This window comes from Cupressus sempervirens, chromosome 9 (genome assembly GCF_028749045.1).
Source record: "Cupressus sempervirens isolate cs-2001-9-10 chromosome 9, ASM2874904v1, whole genome shotgun sequence".
In the NCBI taxonomy this organism is placed as follows: domain Eukaryota; kingdom Viridiplantae; phylum Streptophyta; class Pinopsida; order Cupressales; family Cupressaceae; genus Cupressus; species Cupressus sempervirens.
The window spans coordinates 747,270,224-747,290,574 of record NC_143126.1 but is presented as its reverse complement, the minus strand read 5'-3'; the positions used below and the strand labels follow the sequence as shown (position 1 = coordinate 747,290,574).

The 20,351-nt window shown below is 35.5% G+C and overlaps 1 protein-coding gene across 2 annotated transcripts in view; it reads left to right on the top strand.

The window, feature by feature from the left end:
- The window catches only part of LOC149540855 (uncharacterized), an 86,355-nt gene extending 71,779 nt beyond the window's left edge, over positions 1–14,576 (top strand). The window contains exons 2-5 of one of the 2 annotated variants that reach the window (XR_016356448.1): positions 12,725–12,843; positions 13,013–13,093; positions 13,317–13,756; positions 14,044–14,576. Coding sequence is in view for 1 of the 2 variants with exons in the window: in XM_089801914.1 (XP_089658040.1) it covers positions 12,756–12,843; positions 13,013–13,093; positions 13,317–13,687 (540 nt within the window). In the remaining variant the exon portion in view is untranslated. The other variant, XM_089801914.1, reaches the window with a different exon arrangement.
- Positions 14,577–20,351: the final 5,775 nt, after the last annotated feature.

Genomic DNA, 20,351 nt, shown 5'->3' with positions numbered 1-20,351 from the left:
AGGCATTATTTACTTTATTTTTGCAATCTTGGTCTAATTGGCAGTTTAAAAAAGTAAGTTTCATCTTGGTAAAATTAATTTTGGGCTAAGCATTTAATTGGGGGCCAATTTTTTGTTCTAATTAATATTTTTTTACTCCCAAGGTCCCAGTCGGCCAGCTAGGAAGGATAAGCAAGTGGGGTATAAGAGGAGGCTCTTTTCCCTTATCTCCTCATTCCTCACTCCTCCTCTTTGGTGCTTAGGCGATTTTGACTAAGAGCAGATTTCTTCTTCCTTTAGCAATTTTGCAAAGGTAGATTGGCATTTTCTTTGGGCGAATTTTTCCAGCTAGGGCAGATTGGCATTGTGTTGGCGATTTTTAAAAATAATTTGGAGCTGCTCCCCCATGCTTGGCAATTCATTTAGGCCCCGTTTGGTTGCTGGCATAGGAATAGAAAATTAGAATAGAAAAATGGAATGGGAATGGAAATGAGGAATGGGAATAGAAATAGGCAATTCCAATCATGTTTGGTGCACTTGAAATTCAACTAGGAATATGTTAATCTATTGTTTGGTTGTACAAAAATAGAATAGGAATAAGGTTAAGTTTTGTATTTTTAAAAACATTTTTCTTAAAAAAAAATTTAATTTATTATTTTTTTAGTTAATTCATTTTCATTTTCATTTTTTTAAACAAATAGATATAATTTAAAAAAATGTCATTAAAAATTTTTTAAAAAAAATTTGACAAAAAAATTCAAAAAGTAAAAGTAAAAAAAAAAATTTAAAAAAAAAAAAATTTCGAAAAAAATAAAAATTTGAAAAAAATAATTTTCAAAAAAAAAAATTAAAAAAAAATGAAAAATATTTTTTAATGGAAAATCGGAATGCGAATGGAAATGGCCTATTCCAATAACAGATATTTTTTGGCATAGACATATGCTCATTTTAGGGGCAAAATTGGAATATGTCTTCCTATTCCCAATTCCGATTGAGCTTACCAAACAGCGAATATAAAACATATTCTAATTTCGTTTTCCTATTCCACCCATATTCCAGCAACCAAACGGGGCCTTAGAGCAGATCGGACTTCCCATTCTTGGCGATTTGTTGTGGCAAAAGAAGACATTTTCAGAATTGCAAAGTTGAGGGGTAGATTGGTTATGGTTCAAGTCTAATTTCATATTTGCTAGAGGCCTGCGATTTTGAGGTCCGATCTTACATCTTATATAGGTTGCGAGTTTCTTCCAAGGTTGGACGATTTTTGCTTGAAGAAGAAAACAAGGTGTAAAGTCTGATTTTTGTGGCATGCATGGACAATTTCAAGTGGGCCAAATTCTGATTTTTCAGCTAAGACATCAAGATTTGCAAAGGATTTGAAATTCTTAAGTTTGATCCTAAATTCCAAAAGAAGACCCGACTATTGGTAAAGGTAACTTCAAATCATTTAGGGTTGAAAGGGGTCCTTAAGCGGATTTCTCTCTTTCGTTCTTGTCTAGTTTTGTTTCCCTTGGTTCTTCTTGCATTCATCATCCACCACTTCATCATTCCATCCTAGGTTGAAGATTGGAGATTGATAAGGGTAGAATCCATGATAGGACATTTGAAGAGGCAGAAACAAGCTAGACCACCCTAGATTGAAGTTGGGAGATATAAGTGTAATCCATCCTAAGGTAACGGCGAGGCAGAAATAAGTGGTAGTCCCACCCCTAGGTTAAAGATTGGAGATTGGTAAGTGTAGTGATAGGACTTGGCGAGGCAGAAATAAGTGTAGAATCCATCAATAGAAAGAAGATTAGAGATCGATAAGGGTACTCCATATCACTTAGAATGAAGGGGCAGAAATAAATGTTTAGGATGGTAGATGTTAGTGCAAGCAAGAACAAATACTGAGAAAGACAAAGAGGATATGATGCCCAAAACAACTTTCTTTTCGAAAATGAGTCAAATAACCGATACTAATGTCAGTACAATAAAAATGATATAGGTAAAGGACAGACTAAAGGAAGGACAATACCCCTTGGCAAAGAAGATATACAGGAGCGAAATTGTACACGCAACAACTTTTCCTCCTACATTTGCCTTGTCCAAAATTGGTTATGGAATGTGCATCCAGGTTTGATCTGATCAGTAAATCCATCATTTTTGATGAAGGGAAGAGGGTGTTGGCCAATATTGGTGGACAAGCGATTGAAGAGGCATTTAACATTCCCTAGTACAAGAGCATGACAGTGGTGATGATGGATCAAGTAGTCAAATCATTTCAGGATAACCGGGAAGTTTATTTCACACATCTAAAATAGGATTGGCTACATGAGGGAAATAAAGGAGTAACCAGATCATCGAGGCTCACAGTGGCAGATTTCAAATTAGAATATGGAGATCTCATTGTGCTTCTCAGCCGGATCATGGGCCTAGCTCAAGGTATGCAATTCGAAAACTGGATGTACTTCTTTATTGATGAAATTGAAAGAGAAAAAAAAAGATATGATTGGGCTAGGATCATAAGCGAGAATCTAGAGTTGCAACTTAGAACCGTACAAAACCAAAAACAATTCTACATGGGATCCTATCTGTTTTACCTAATTGCTAGATTGTATAAAAGTCCGGGACTTAAGGCCTTAGGAGAAGTTGGCAATGGGCCGGGGCAATATTTGGTGCATGAATGCTATCCACAACTTCATTTGCACAACAAGGATTACAAGATGTTTTGTGATGCCTTTGCCATGAAGATAGTAAGGGTATTACAAGGGACACCTGCTAAGAGACTCTCATCGGAAGCAGAAGCAAAGATAAAGAAGTATGGAAGTTGGTTTATCCAATTTTCGCAATTCACCTACATTAGAGTGGCAGGAAGCGCAGTTTGTCCCAAGAGGCTTCCAAGATACCCACCTGACAAGGTAATTTTGATGGAATTGGCTAGGCAACTTGAGCATTATGATAGAACAATAAAAAACAAAGGTAAGATAGGGATTAATTTCTCATTCGGAATTGGCAATGATAGTTGCCCCAATCGGGTTGCCTTTGCAGCTGTGGAGAAGGAATTGGAATGGTATCATCTAGGATGGTACAGAGCAAGGCAAGGATAGATCCTAATGGTCTTATCAAGGTATCTCATGGAAATGCGTTTAAACATGTTCCAACTATAGAGGACTTTTGGGCTAATGCTAAGGATGACTTTCATGTGAGAAAGCTAGCTTTCTCAAGATTGTCAGTGAACATGATGAGAGATATCAAATGGAGAGGCCTTGATATTCCCGATTAACTGTAAGATGATGGAAAGGTGTTGAGAGAAGATTATGATATAGTAGAAGGAATAGAGTTGAATCCAGTAGATTGGGATGATCATCAGGATCCTTCCTTGGAGGCAGTTACGAGAGCAGTTGATTTGCATACTGAGTCATGGTATAATGGAAAGTTAAGTAAGCTACAAAGTCAACAGATTCCCCTTACTTATGAGAAGATGAACCCAAAAGAAGGTCCAACAGAATCAGTCGGACATAAGGGTGAAGGAAGTAGCCGGCAACAGGAAATAGTTAGAAGCAAGAAGAGAGCTTTGGAGGTTGAGAAGAGCAAAGAACATCCGAAACCTCCAGCCAAGAGACAACATGCAACACCATCAAGAGAAAGCATAATTGAGGCTAGAACCCAAGAGGTCAATTCAAGTGATAAAGGGGCTGTGGTAGAGGTAAGCTCTGATTCAGAATCAAGTGGTTATAGTGAGAGCACCGAGTACTCTCGTCTCTTAGAAAACCAATAAGGACCTGATATGGTAGTAACTAGTGGAGAAGAAGATGAACCGATTGACATTGAGGCAATAAGTCAGGCATCTGAGGCCGTTGGTGATGCTTTGTTAGTCAAACCAAATCTAGATTTGGGGAGATGCACTTCACCACTATGGTTAAGGAAAATGCTTATGCCAAGAGGCGAGGTAGTAATCGCCCGAACAGTTGAAGACGTCCAAGGATTAATAGAAAAGGGTGATAGCGAGAACTAGAAACAAATGGCAAAAATGATGGCAAAGGTAATCAGGAGCGACAACGATGGTCACCGAAAGGTTCAAATTGCTATACCAACAGTCTACAAGGCAGTGGATGAGATTGCGGCCCAAGAATATGAGATAGTGGAACACAACTTGGGAAGAAACACGGATCACATGGAATGTGAAGAGATTTAGGAGGGTATAGCTTCAATCAGAGAAAGCTTAAGGAAGGCAAATGAAAGGATCATAAAGTTGGAAGCTGAGAATAGATATTGGAGAGATTGCTAGCGTATCCAATAGTTGCACCAGGTAGCCCTTCCTCAAGAAAGTAGGAGCAACCTAGAAGAGATATCAGCTCAGCTACATGAAGTCAGGGATTGGATCCATGATACAATCCAAGATGGGCGAAATTTCTTGCCTTCCTTCATCTCGACATTTCGGTCATTAGTGATTGGTAGAAACAAGTTCAAAATATTTGAAGAGTGGAAGGATTTCCTTCCGGTCAAGGATTTAGCTATTCCCAGGCTACAGGTGTTCATTAGGCTACCAGAGGCATATTTGGAAAGGGCCAAGTTGGTTGATGAAAGAGGATTGAGTACGGTTGAGTCTTGGTTTGTTGCCTTGACTACCAGATTGAGAACACTCAAGGAGATGCAGAAGGCAATTGCACATTACAGCCCAGGCGTCGACACCTCCATTTCAACCATGATGAGTGACATTGGAGTGACACTTGATTTTGAGGACATCAGAGAAGAGGACATTGATGAGTCAAGATTTGGATCAAGATTGGATGAGTTAGGAAAGGTTTCTATCAAGAAGAAACATTTAGGCACCCTTTCCTCCCTCAATGCATTTATTGGATTTGCAAAAGAGTATGAGAAGGACCATGAGAAGACACTATAGGCAGCAAGCAGCATGATGAAATCGGCTGAGCTCAAGATAAAGCATACACCTTGCCCTCCCATGGAAGAAGTCAACGAAAAGCTAGCTAGGTTCATTGCCTTAGCTAAAAGAATGAAAGAAAAAGGGAGATTTATATTAGATCATTTGATGTAAGCCCAAGTGGCAATTTCTCTTTCTTCTAGGGTAGGACAAATGTCTAATTCTGATTGGCCACCATTTTGGTGCCTTCTCATTGGTTGGCACTTTTTCACTTTTTTCATTGGTCCATTGACGAGGTGGCGTCTTCTCATTGGCCGATGGGGTGGCAACCCTAGTTAGGGTTTTTAGGATTCAATTTGGATCATTGATTTTGCCTCTTTATCTTTATTGTCGGTTGTACATTTTGGCCTCTATATAAGGCCATTTGCTCTCATTTGTAATGGTTGGAGGAAATTGTTGCAAAGATATTGCCAAAAAATCACTTTTCTTTCTCATTGTTGTGACTTGCATGGTGATTAAGAGCTTTTGGTATTGTTGCATGGTTTCTACTTCCAAATAGTTGGAGTAAAATTTCTTTTCAAGTTATTAAAGTGGATTGCATTTCAAGTTGTTAAATAAGAGTAAAGTAGATGAATAGTTGCATGATAGCATTAGTAGATGTTTGATAGGAATCAATACTAGGCCACTAGCATCCTAGCGGCTTGTTGGGAAGTCTTGTGTGGTAAACTAGTTCATTTTCCTTTGAATCATTGCATCTATGGAGGTGGAGCCGCTGGTTAACTTTCATTGGATTCGATCCCAGTGCATTTGCTAATCTTCCATTCATAGGAGTAAGAGTAGAATAGCAAGTAGTTTAGGAGTTCGAATTTCGAAGAAGAGAGTTAGAAAGACACAAGTTATAAGAACCATTCGCCCTCCACCACCATCACCCTCTCCATCAACATCATCTAGCATTCACATCTAATCACCATCTCCATCATTCCATCAAAGTCCAAGTCATCCTCAAACAAACAGCGTAAGGCCACCTACGTGATTACCAGCAAATCACATCGATATACTGAGTTAGTATCCACAGGTGTAAGGAACATTGGAGTTATTCTCATGTCCCATGAGTATTAACTTTTCAAGAGAGGAATTGTGTGTTTGATACTCCGTTTCAGATACTCAATTGCTAATATGTTATGTGGTACAAAAACTGACATCAACAAAGACAATGCTGAAAATTAGAAGATATAGTTTTCTTTGAATGGGATGTAGAAGGTTGGGGCGCTATAGTAGTGGTATACAAAGAGGAACATTGTCTTGATGATCTATCTAGTGGGTGCCTAAAAACTCCAATGCTTGTGTTAGTTGAAAGAAGGAAATGGATCACCTTGACAAATTTATTTGATTGAACTCATCCTAGGGTACTTCCTTAACTTTTATATAAGAACATTAGTAGATAGGAGGCAAACCAACAAATTATTCGTGATACAATTGTGACATACATGTCATAACTCTTGCTTTTATATGGTGATGGTTCCAACATATAACAACATTGCAATCCAAGGACAAGGTCAACCACCATAAATACAACATTGCACTAGCAAAAGGCTGAAGACAACCACTGTGGTTAACTCCAACATGATAAAAACAAAGTCTTCTCACAATTGATAATAGAGTCCACCACTCACAACATTGTTAGGATGGTGGACAAAAATGGAAAAGACCAAATAGCATATTGAAGTTCAACCTTCTTACGTCCAAGCCCACTAGCTAACTTGCACATATCCTTAAAGAATGAATTTACATTGCCAAGCCATTCTCTCAACAAGTCGCGTGTGACTAGTAGGAAGGGAGACATGACCACTTGTCTATATATTATAAGTAACTAACCAAATCCAATTAGTTGAACAAATTCAACAAATAAACAACCAAAAGTATAAGAGGGCATGTCAAGACATCAAATCAAGTTGATGGGAAGTGAAGGTAGATTTGTTGATGTAAGTTTTGTTTCACTACAACATATAGAGTCGTTTACTTACGATTTAGAGATGAAACACCAAATCTCAAACTGTCTCTCTTGAATGAGGATGTTCATATGCTAAACAATGTATAGAGATTGTGCGATCAAATGAGACAACATCAAGGTTCCTTACTGTGGACTTTCAGTCAGTCTTAATGATGTGATATGTTGGCTATCACAAAGGGACTTAACACTATTCATTCAATGGATATCAACTAGACTTTAACTTCTCCAATCACTTCCAACCAAATAACTTGCAAGGGAAATTCTAACTCTATAAATGCAAGACAATCTTGATGATGGGTGAGCTTCTAACCAATCCTTTCTTTGCTGTATCAACTAGGCATAGGATGGTGCTATCTTCTATAGATGCAAGAATGATTTTCATATTATCAATGCTCAATCAAATGCCTTATGAAGGCACGATCTAAATGGACATCTCCAAGAGAAGTTAAATGTTTACAATTTAGATCCAGACTAACTTTGTGCTGTTGCTTACAATTGACAAGTCCCAAAAGGCATGGACACTAGCTTCACCATTAATCATCATTCAACAATATTTTTCATTCATTCATTTCTACTTGTACTTTGCATGAAATAAAATCCTAAATGAGGAATTGAAGAAACCATGCAATCCTCCAAAGCAACACAAGTAATCCACCATGGAGACCAACAATGAATCAACATATTACTTTGATAGCATTATGACAACTATTTCAACAAGTCTCATACACTACTCTAAAAGTAATCTCCTCATACTTTTGAGAGCCAATGGAAAAATTGTACCCTTGGCATAATATGATCGAGTGTGCTTGAACATGTGTAACTAGAATTTTCTCATTGGTAGAAGATAAGTAGGCGCTACTTCACCATCCTTATCTCATAGGCTTGGTCAATCCTTTGCGTTGAGGAAATATTTCTTGATACTCGACATTATCAAGCCCTCAATTGTGATGGCATACTCCCAAATCGCTTCATCTTCTGAATTTTCTCTGTCTTCCTGCTTGGAAATTTTCTCTTTGCATGATTTGAACTTGCTTGCACTTGGAAACTTGACATTTCTTTCGACGCCTTGACTTTGATCTTCTTGAAGTGGTGAAGTCATCATGTAGTGGGATCCAAGTGAACTTGGGATTCATGAGGAAATTCAAGTTGATGATTTTCTTTCATTTGTTTTTTCTTGTGGGCTTGTGAATTTGTTTTATCCCGTTGAACTCCATCTTGTTCTTGCCTTGAATATGCATTTTGACAATCTGATTTGAATCTCCTCATTTGAAGTCCTTGAGCATGGCTTTGCTTCCATTCTTTGATCACCTAGCTTCTTTTTTCACCTCTCAAAAAAATAAAATAAGAGAAATCGTATTAAGCTCACAAAATTGATAAGAAATAAACAAAATGAGGGAAATCTTAAAGTTTTCATGAAATGAAATTGCCTCTAGATTCCTCTTTTCTTTTACTGCAATCATGGATCTTCCCTAGTTTAAGACCAAAAGTTTCTTCTTCATGCAAATTTTCTCTAAGTTTTGAGTTTAACTAGGCCTGGTGCTTGTATATTCTGCCCAGATTTTGTTTTACTTACCCCCCCTATCTCTTATTTTCAAAGATGAATCTTCCTTAAAATTTAAAATTGATGTTTTGGGGCCTTCAAATGGTTGATAAAAGATGCAATTGCTGCCTTCAATTGATAGCTTGCTCCCTCAAGATGATTTATTTCTCGTTCTTCTTACCAATTTTCTATCAAGTGGGAAATAATTCACTTTGGACAAGTCTAGGGGCCTATCATACACCCTCAACTTCTTCATGTAAGGGGCAAAATTTTGATGGTAGAGAAGATTTATGAATTCTCTAAAACTAGCAAATCCACCATGCCTAGAGGATTCTCTCATCAATCTTGTTTCATCTTTCTACATTCAATTCTACCTTTCATGTCTTCCATCCCTTTCATCATTCCTCCTCTCAATGCAGATTGCAGGCCTTTGGTGCATGCTTTTATCACTATTGCAAGGTGAAAATTGAGACATGGAGAGGTTTCTTGAATTTCCTACTTCATTTCCAATGGATTTTCTTCCAAAACTTGATCCAATCGATCGTTCCATGTTCTTATTTTCATTTGTGTGAATTGGAGGCCTTTTGCTTTGAGTTTTCTTCCATTGATCCTTGGTGGAAATAGATTCCTCAAGGGCAAGTGGATTCCGCCCTTGCTTAAGGAATCTCCTCGTTGCTTTTCAATCCTTCAAATGCATCAAGTAATTTTGGCCAACATCCGATCTTTGATTTTCATTTTCATGCTTAGATCACCTTTTTACATCATTCATAAGACAACTTTTCCTCTTTTCTCCATATAGGTATAGGGCAGAAACCTAAGATAGAGGAGATCTTAGATTCCTCAAAGGTAGGCAGATTCCGGCCTACCTTGAGGAATTTTGTCTTGATCTTTTCAATCATCCTCTTCTCTCATCTTTGAAACCTCTTTATACTTTCCACTCCATCCCTTGAACTGATGACTTCTTCTTATCCCAACCTCCTTGTACTTTCCACTCCATCCCTTAAACTAATGGCTTCTTGTTATCCCAATTCTCTTTCATCATGCCATCAACGCTTTTTTTCTTAGTCAATTTTGTCCAACCATGTAGCTTTATGAGCATCGAAACTTGCATCAACCATTATAATTTAAGGGAGAAATAAGTTTGTCTAACCATATGATGCCTTTTATCACCTAGGCTTGAGGGTGGAAATTTTGGGGGTAGAGAAAAATTTAGATTCCTTTAGGGCTGGCGAAATCATCCATGCCTAGAGGAATTTCTTCTTTGATATACCTCATCGTTTTGGCTTCAGAACTACAAATCTACTCCCTTCACTCCTTAGACTTCCCTTTTTATGGTGATTACTCATTTCTTCAAATGCAAACAAGTCTCTAATTTGCCCCTAAGCGAGTCTTCATTCAATGTAATCAGATTTGTGCTTAATCAGGTCTTATTCCATGCTCTAGTCCTCATCTTTCACTCTGATTTTAACTTTTCTTTTTATATTTTGACCTCAAAACAATTCTATTGGCTCACTTGATTTCCTTGATTACTTGCCTATAGGCAGATTTGAGGAGAGGATTTTAAGCTACAAGAAGGGGGCAAAAATCAAGGGTGGCAGAGGAATTTGGATTCCTCTAGGGTAGCCGAAATCCGCCCTGCCTAGAGGAATTTCCTTTAGGGCAAGCATAATCTGCCTTGCCAAAGGGATTTCCTCAATGCCACTTAACCTTAAAAAACAACACTGTTGCCTTTCTCACTTTTTCTCACCAATTTGGACTTGGAACTCGCTTTTGCAAGGGGCAAAATTTTGGGGTGCTAGAGGATTAGAATCCTAGAACATGGTCAGAGAATGACCTAGTGCTAGGAGTTTTTATTTGCATGTTAACCACCAAATTCTGCAAGTCAACTTCTTCAACTCAAAAGGCGAGAGGATTTATATAAAATATGACATTTAAGTTAATTAATTATAAGTTATATATTAAATAAATACTTTCAGGATTTTTGAGATAGGTTTCAGCTTTCTAGGAGTTATTAAGATTCTAGATTTTGGGAGTTTTCAAAAAACATTTGGACTTGCCAAATTTTTGGATTCAACATGCCTTGAGCAGTGTAACCTCCTACAACCTTTTCTGACTTTCAAAGGTCAAAGTGAAGCTGGAACAAGGATTTTCAAAAGGTTTTGACTGATTTCATTACAAATTGCTTGGTTTCAACTTCATATCCTTGACTAGCTTAGCCCAACTCTCGCTCACATTCTAGACAAACTTGACTTCGTAGTAGGCCAAAATTGCTCAAACGTATCTCTTGGATTTGGAGACTTGAAAATCGCTACTAAGACCACCTAAAACCACATAAAAACATTTAAGACCACTAGTACTACTAAACCAAAAAGAGGCGGTCCCTATTTGCAATGGGATGATGGTTTGAAAACCTCCCAGTAAGACCCCAAGGATCAATTCCCTATAAGGAACTTTTGCTAAAAACCCTTGTCAACCTTATTAGTAAAATGGCTTTATTACTAGTATGAATTGCGTTGGTTATTTGCAAATTATTGTTATTACTAGAACATGCTATTTGAAGTTGGAAAAAAACTCAAAATAAACAATGTGGTTCTTGTTTTCTCTGAACTCAAATCTAAACATGGTCAAAGATACCTTGTGGACAACCAACTTACCAACCCCCAAAACCAAGATTGAGATGAAAAACAACCACCAATATCAAAAGGATCATCTAGTAAGACATGGTTAAGTCTACACAAGCCAAAAGATCCAAACTGCATTTCCATGCACAACTCTAAACTAATAAGTTTGGGTTTAAACAAGTACATTATTGAATTTCACTCTTCCGTAGCATCATGTTTTAACAATTGAAAAATACTTGATTACACATTTTTAAAGAATGACATTCATTTTGTTTAAATGATTTCTTTCATGCCCAACTATTTCCATCCCTTTTCCATAATATAATTATTGTTACAAATTCACTTGCATCCAATGAATACATGGATGGGAACCGTTGAAAATTGTTTACAAGCCTAAAAGAATTTATCACAAAATTATAACTTTTCTCAAGTTCTCCAAGAAGCTCCAACACAAACCAATAGTGATCACATGTTACCATGTGAGATGTTGAGGATGTTGAGGCACACCCTTCTATACTTGGAAACAAACACCGTGTTATCTTACTCAAACACATCACACAAGATTGTCATAAATATGCAAAAAATATAATTGTGTAGACATGAAAATCACAAGTTATTCCAATTAGAAGGATGACAATAGCAATTTGAGACACACATGAAACAGTTAATCACTTTGGAGCTTTTAATAGCCAAAGATGAATCATGGAAACATACTACACCTAAATCTCTCGTGTCCTAGGTGAGTAAGAGGGTAGACTGCTCTTAGATATCTAATATCCAAGGTGGGTGAGAATGGCATAAGAATTTTGATCTCTATTACCTTAAAGGTGAGAAAGGAGGTGCATTTTCCCTAGATCTCTAATATTTGTGTGAGAAAGAAAGTGCCAGAAGCCTCCTACACAATAAAGGGACCACTTCTACAAACAACCCTTAAGATGGGACAAATTGGGTTTTCACCCACAAACACCAACTTCCCACCTACAATACTCTGCTATTATTCATTTTTAAAGTCACCTTAAAATAGTAAAATAAAGTTTTAATTCTGAAAATCACACTTTTTTCAAGATCCAAGGAAAAATTAGTTATGTCATCGATCAAAGCTTTTCAGACAAAAATAGGCGACTAAACAATTAAAAAATTCAATAATGCACTTTTTGATATAAATACAAAGGAGAACACCCTTTGTATCATTGCATAATTATTTTGGAAAATTCACGTCTTTGGGTGCAATGTTATATTTATTATAAATTGAATACTCCAAATCTAATAGCTACACAACATACTTCGAGAATTTAAGACACCGATATGCTAATTTCTGGTCTATCTCCACCATCTTAATGCTTCTGCGCTTTATGATCCATTGCAATTTTCTTCATGATAATTTATTAGCCTGTCATCATATCACTTGGGCTTAGTATATCATGTTGTACTCAGTCATCTTATGCCACAAGTTTCCTCTATCTTCAGTTTAATAATAGGCAGGTATATTAATGAAAAATGTTATTGTACAAAATGTGATAGTGTTCCATTTAAGCAATGGCAATTATTAAGCTGTTTATTTATAGCAATGCTAATTTGGCAAACATGCAATATTGGTTAGCCAATTTTTTCCTTTTTAAATCTACGGTTTGCTATTCACCATTCAGTTTATTTGCATACATCAATGCTTCTACCCTTTATTCATTACATACTTTTGTTTTGACCTTCAGTGGCCAGTATAAAGCAACTTTACTATACGGAATGGAGTTAACAAGGCAAAAAAACCTAACTAGATCTGTTTCAAATACAGCTGCCTTTCCTTTTAAGTTTAAGAATGCTGCACTATCTGGTGAATAATTTATGTCATATTCCTTTAGTTGGTTTACATGATACACAAAGGTTTTCAAGAAAGTTGCTTAAGATATTTGAATATTCTCAGCTAACATTTATAGATGACATGTAGGCAAGGGTTTCCTACAATGGAAGTTTGATGACTGTTTCTTTGCTTCCTTGTGAAGTTCTGCAGCAAGAGAACCAGTATCATCTGAGAAAGCTGTTAAAGTTTACCAGCATACAAGCAAATATGATGGCATGCAGAGGTTTTTCTTAAATCCTTTTAGTTACCCATCTAGTTTGTCCATGTAGATATTTTAAAGTTTTATGTTTTCACCTTATGTTCTAAGAATAAGAATAGATGAACAATTAAAAACTCTCAGATGTTTTTATCTTAACCACTTCTTTGTATTTCATTGCTTAGAAATCAAATATTGATATAACTTTGAGGGCTTATATCTGACCCATAGAATGTATTGGCTCCTCTAGTTCATGCCAGCTTAACCCTCAAGCAAATGGAGTGTAATTTTGTTGTACGACAAGGCAATACAAGAGAACATAAAAAGCATATGAAGAATGTACTAAGCTTTCCAATGAAGCAAGTGCTTGTGTTGGGTTCTGTAGCTAATCAACTATTTAGACCTTCACCCAAGTTCAATACCTTATTGCAGTTTAATGGGTCTACTCTGGACACTATTTCTTCTTTGCTGGCATACAGAATAGTTATTGCAGACGTATCAAATCGTTTCCAGCTGGTATCATTAGGAATTCATATATTTTCTGGATATTGGGTTGGACCAGATTTTGAAGATGGGTGGGGCTATGTTGAAGCTGCTGTTGTTCGTGTCTGTTACCAGTGACACCTCACGAGGCTGTGGATATGAATCAATATACTAGTTAATGTTGGAGCTTAGTTTTGTATTACCGAGGTATAATGCAGGAATGCCGCATTGATATGTACTAGAAGTGAAGTTTTTATTTTGAAATCTTATGTTTAAAAGGGACGAGATTTTAGTCAAAATTTGTACCTGAAGCAATAGCTAATTCCCAAGTAGAAGCATACAAGACTAATAGTTTACTATTTAGGCCATCTGCCTCTAGTTAGCAATCAGGGCATTCTTTCTTGTTCTGTTGTTATCAGCATCATTGAGCTATATTTTCTTCTTGGATTCTATATCGTTAATTAATTATGTGCATTCTGGATCCAAAATTTCAGATGCTTCTTTGCTTGCTTCTGATATGGCACTAGTGGAAGAGGACTATGCAAAATACTGAAATTTTTACAGACCTGGTTACTGAGGAAATGTTACCAGTAACAAATCGTGGTATGGTTGGTTTATGACTTGTATACTGGGAAGTATGTGTGCTAAAAACTCACCTTTTTGATGATAAAAGTAGTTGCAGTAATACAAGAGAGAATTTTTCAGCTGAACTTATTTAATTCAAAATTGACTTCAAACCCTGGTGTTTGGAGTTAACAATTGTTTTCCTCCCTGTGCTTTGGGCTGTCATTTAGGAAAACTTTTGCAGGATAACATAGTAAAATTTCAGAAGAACGCAGATCTGATCAAGTTATTAGTAAGCTTATTTGCAAGAACCATAAAGACAAATTGGCGTTGAACTATGTTCAATTTTTGTTGCATGGTCCGCTATGTCTTCAAGTTCCATGTAAGGCAACAATAAAGGAACTATTATCGTGAGAGGTCTAGTATGCAATAATTAATGAAAAATATGAGGAATTAAAACTTTTTTTCTTTGCAAAGCAATAACCAATATGATATTCATTTCAGCATTGTTATGTACACATTGCATTGTCGCTTGTGGATTTTACCATTCTTTGCTAATTTTTGGTATGCACCATCAACTACTAGTAATTTTCTTTGGCTTGTGCTTCACAACCGCTGTTCATTGTTCACAATAATGAATAACTACATTCAGTTAATAATGCTTCACTAGTTGGGAAGCCAGTTTAGTGTCTAGGAGTTCATAATAGACCATTGGATTTTGGTGCTGTTGGCATTAAGTTTTCTTCTTTCTTTGATCCCAGTACAATAATTGCTGCAGGATTTATTGGCAGCCTTTTGCATACCCAATTGATGTTTTGGGGGTTATAAGGAATATCATATTTGCCCTTTCCCGTTCCAATTATTTTCTGCAACTAGGGGAGAGGACCCAGTACTTGAACGTGTTCCAATAGTTGTGATAGGAGTTGTTCACTTAATACCTACACTTATTGACATATTGTGCAATTTTTTGACAACATTGTACTAATACTTGTGACTTTAAAGTTGTTAGTACAATGCTAACTACCCAAAATTGAATAAAATGTACCTTCAGTTATAAAAATTAATCAATGATGTGATGCCACATCAGCTGTTCAACTATAGGTACCTTTTATGCACAACCATTGGTCTCACTTTTTTTTGGGCTGTTTCGGACAACTTGGCAAAAAACATGTTGATGTGGCATCATAATGGATGACGTGGACTTGAAACCTTAGTTATAAGTAGACGACTCATTAAGTAAGCTGCTGTAAAAAATTGGGAGTGATTTGAAAATTTTACGTAGGGTTTTGATAAGCGCAAAGTTAGGGTTCTCAAGTATTGGGTCCTCTCCCCTATGTTTGAAAGTAGTTCTTTTTCCTCCGGGTGGAATATTAAGCACTCGTTTGCAGGTCACAAAAATGTTAACAACAAAGGATAAACCCTTGATTTTTTAGATTACTACGAGTGATGATGTATATAAAACACACGAATTAGGGATCATTTGGTTCCTAGTTTTTGGAAGAAATAATTTCAATTTTATTGCCAATTTTTATTAGTTTATAATATTATATTGACGTGTTACGTAATTTCACTTTAACATGAGAAACATGCGACTCTATTCTAGTCAGTTGAAACTTGCATCCCTATCTTTTTTAAACAACCCCAAATTAGTCACGAACTAAAGGTCTATTTTGGGAATCCATGCCTGGTTTTTCTATGAGAAGAAAAGTTTAGAACAAAGAAGTCACTAGACAAAGTAGAAATATTAGTTTGACCTATTACTAGCATAGATTTATTAGAAACCCAAGATCAGATAATTTTACTTGGCCTAATAAGTTAACTTCTAGTTTGTGTAGAATAGCAACCAAACAACTTTTCTGTAGCAGAATTAATTAATTATATCTCAAAATGAACGGGTTCACATATGCTGCTTGTAAGGGAGCAAACAATTTAATTATAGATTAAAATGAACGGGTTCACATATGGTTGTTAGGAAGCAAATAATTTAACTATATATTAAAATGAACCGGTTCACATATGTTTGTTGTAAGGAAGCAAAGGTATTCAAAATCACTTCTTATATTCATCTTGAGAGGATGATTATGCAAATAACAACTCTACTATTACAAAGATTTTAGGATACAAACAAATGCATAAACGAAACAACAATGAACACAACACTGTAATTATTGTAGGGAAACTCTTACAAGTGAAATCCCACATTGCAAGCCCTGCATAATATGTTATCAAATCAATGGAGATTACAACACACTTGTAATGCAAGTTTTTACAAGAGGATCACCTCAGTTGAATCTAAGAGGAACTTCACAAGCACTCTTCTATCACTCGATCTTGCAAACAAAACTTAATACTCAAATTCCTCCCCAAACCCTCCTTTTATAGGCTTCTCACAACGTGGAAAGCATACTTGGTTTTGCAATACAATGTGCGAAACCTACTTGACACGTGTTGCACATGCATGATTTGTGTTGCCCAAGATAGACATGAATTAGGTTAAAAAGTCACTCCCGTCCAAAATTTTATACCCTATTTTTTGTCCTTATAGTTGTCATAAAATGTATCATTTACACACTAAAAATAACCCAAAATATTATACTTCGAGAAGACATTTTTTGACAACTCATTTTACTTTTTCCTAGGAACTAACATGTGGAAAACTTTCTGACTACTTTTGGAACTATCTAGAAAATACTGGAAGGTTGATATACATGTTTTCTCAACATTCTCCCACTCATTGAATACCTTGCAAGAGTTGGGGGATCCATACTACCATGGACATAATAGCGAGCGGACGAAAGACCCATAGACTCCGAACACCATTTAAATTTTTTTGTGCTCATGGGTTTAAATTAAAGAATTAGTAACATTTGCCAAAGTCTTACCTTCTCTAGCTTCACCTTGCCATCCTTAACCATCTCTCAAAAAATGATATTGAACATTAATGTGCTTGGTCCTGGCATGAAATGCCACGTTCTTTGCTAGGTAGATTGCACTCTAAGTATCACTATAAATTGTCATTGCATCTTATTTGAGCTCTATATCTGAACACAATTTCTTGAGCCAAATGACTTCTTTGCAGGCATGAGTAGCTGCCATAAACTCTACCTTTGTAGTGGACAAAGTGGCTACAACCTATTGCTTGCTCATCCAATTGATTGCCCACCAAATAATATAAACACATATGTACTGGTGGATCTTCCTTTATCAAGATCTTCAACCTAGTCTGAATCCACATAGCCTCAAATATCCAAGGAATGTTCATTTCCCGAAACATATAAATTACTCTGAGCTACTCTACAAATATCTAAAAACTCTTTTTATTGCATCCCAATGCGCTCTTTTTGGATTAGACATGTAAATAGAAATAACTCCCACTATTTGGGCAATATATGCAATGAGTCCTAAGTGTTCCATTCATTCTCATAAGAGCTAGGTTGATGTGAGCCACTACTAATGAAATACGAGTCAATGAGTTTGACTAGAAAACTCCTCAATTGAATCGTGATAGAAATGTCATAATATAATAATCAATTAATGGTTGATGTTTAGAAATGTCATAATATAATAATCAATTAATGGTTGATGTTTATAAAAATTTATACTGTCATTAATATATCTAGAGAAAATAATTTTTTATGTTGTATAGAGTGCTTTTAATACCAAATTTATTTTATCTTAATAACGAATTCTTAATGTATTGTAAATATTGCAAAAGTTTTAATGAAGATTTCTTTGAGAATGAAGAAACTCTTAACCAAAACTGAGAGTTAATTTAATTAGGTAATGAAATATTGTTTTAAATGATTTATGTATAACCTTGTCAGCCAATTCTTAAATGTGTTACTTTAACAAATCTCTTAACTAAGAGGCTTCTACAAGTTCCAATTATTTATCATGTTACTGTAGACACCTAAAAATCCTTTAGAAAATAAAGTATTTTTATTTTTTAAAAAAGTCCCTAATGACATCATCGTTAATTAATTAATTAATTAATTAATTTTATGTCATTAAATCCCTTTATCTTAATTAAAAACATTTAATTAAAGAATCCCTCCCAAAAATGTTTAAATCTTATTTAAACATTATTTCTTTATTTATTAATTATTTAATTAATAAATTGACCAAAAATTGCAAAATAAATAATTAATTTATTTTTTGCCCAAAACTTGGCCAATTTTTTTAAGACCACTAACCTCTTCCAAAATCTTCTAATCCTTCTTTAATTTTGATTAAAGGCTAATCCCATCATTTCCTATCCCTAATTCCAACTCAAAATATTTAATTAAAATTAAATATTAATTCTCATATTTATTAAAAATGTTTTAATAAATATCTCCTCAACCCAAACCTTTGAGATAAATAAATTTTATTTATCTTCATCCTAGGAAGTTCTAGACTCTTCTAGAAAATCTTCATCCTCATCCTAAGCCTATCCCTAATTCTCCATTTAGCTTAATCCACCCCATCCACCCATACTAACTAAACTTAGCCACTAACTCACCCACCCTCATAAATGCCATCCACTTGCCCATCTCTAACAAGCCTAATTTAATCTTAATCCAAGCCTAATCCAAGCCTTAATCGTTTGCACATTTCTAAGTCAAGCTTAAGACTTTCTTAATCCAACCCAAGTCAAAATATCTCAACTCTCTCACAAATATCCCAACCATAAAACTTTATGAAGCCCACAAAGCCGTAAATGACTCTTACAAGCCCATTCATTGCTCTTACAAGCCATTATGAGGGTCTTTATGAGCTTTGAGCCTCCTTTGTTGATCCCTCAACCCCTCTTGCTCTAACCAATGACTTTGTGATATGTGTTACTCTTTGATTGGCTGTAAGGAAGCACAATCCATGTGCTCTCCTCTCATTCAATCTAAACATTCCATAAACTTTCTCCCATCTTTGCATCCTAGCCCTTGATCCCTCAAGCCCTTTGCCTATTTAAAGAATTCTCTCTTAAGCCATTTTAACACAATCTAGAAAGTAAAGCCATAATGCCATTTTGAGAAGCCATTTTTACATCAAATCCATTCACCAAAATCTATAAAAAATTTTCCATTGAAGCCCATTTGAGCATTTGAGCATACATACATAATCAAACCATCTTAACTATTAGACACACCTCTACATCGAGTGATCATCCTCATTGAGAGAGCCTATCCATGGCTCATATTCTCATTTGAGGACTTCACTTTGTCTCTCATGAAGTTATGTTAAATTAGTATGCAAATGCTTTTTGAATGTTTTAATTTGGTGTTTCTAACATATTAAAGTAGGATATACATTTTGGCACGCCCGGTGGGACCCCGCATGGGTCATCTTCATTAGCTTTTTTAGTCAAGTTTTGTATGTCATTTGCTAATTTTGGCTAATTTTGCTTGTTTTTGTGATTGGTAGGATTGTATAAATTGGTTCTGTAGGTCCACATGAGCATGAAGAAGACAAAGGAACTCATAGTCTATTTTATAGTGTTTGCAAATTTTTCAAGCTTATAGGGTGACGGAGCACTTGGAATTCTTCTTCCTCTTCTTTATATTCTTCTTCTATTTCATCTACTTCTTCTTCTTCTTGAGGGATCTTGGCATTTTTTTTAAGGAAGCAAAATCATACACACTTTTTTTTAAGTGCTTAAAATGAACTCTCAAATCATACTTAAATCTATTAAAAACTAAAAATTTGCAAAAAATAAAAATAAAAATAAAATCTTTTAACAAGTGAAACTAAACCAATCCAATCATTTGCATCCTTGCAACATCAAGGTTTTAGATGCATTCATGCAAAGTTAGAAACACTTCATTTTTGAAAATTTAAGAAGAACTTCAAGTTTCCATTTCAAAAGGTTCAAAATCAACACTATGTGCACACTAAAATCTAAATCAAACTCAAAGCATCAATCAAGGATAAAATGAACCTCATTTGCAAATATTTTAAAGTTTTAAAAATCTCATGAAAACTAAGAGTCCTAAATGGTTGCCAAAATTGTCCTAAAAGCTTTGTTATTTGTTCCAACCAAATGTCTTGTTGCAAAATCTTGAATGTTTCGTAGGTTTTTCATGCATCAAAACAATCTAGGAATATCATTTTTTTAGGCTTAAAACATGCAAACTAGAACACAAAATCTTGAATGAAAAACAAAGTCCAAAAAGTCATTTTCACTTTTGAGTCCAAAACAATCTTGAATGATCTAAGGTTAAAACAAAGCACTTCAAAGTTCTTAAAAAAACACGCAAAATCT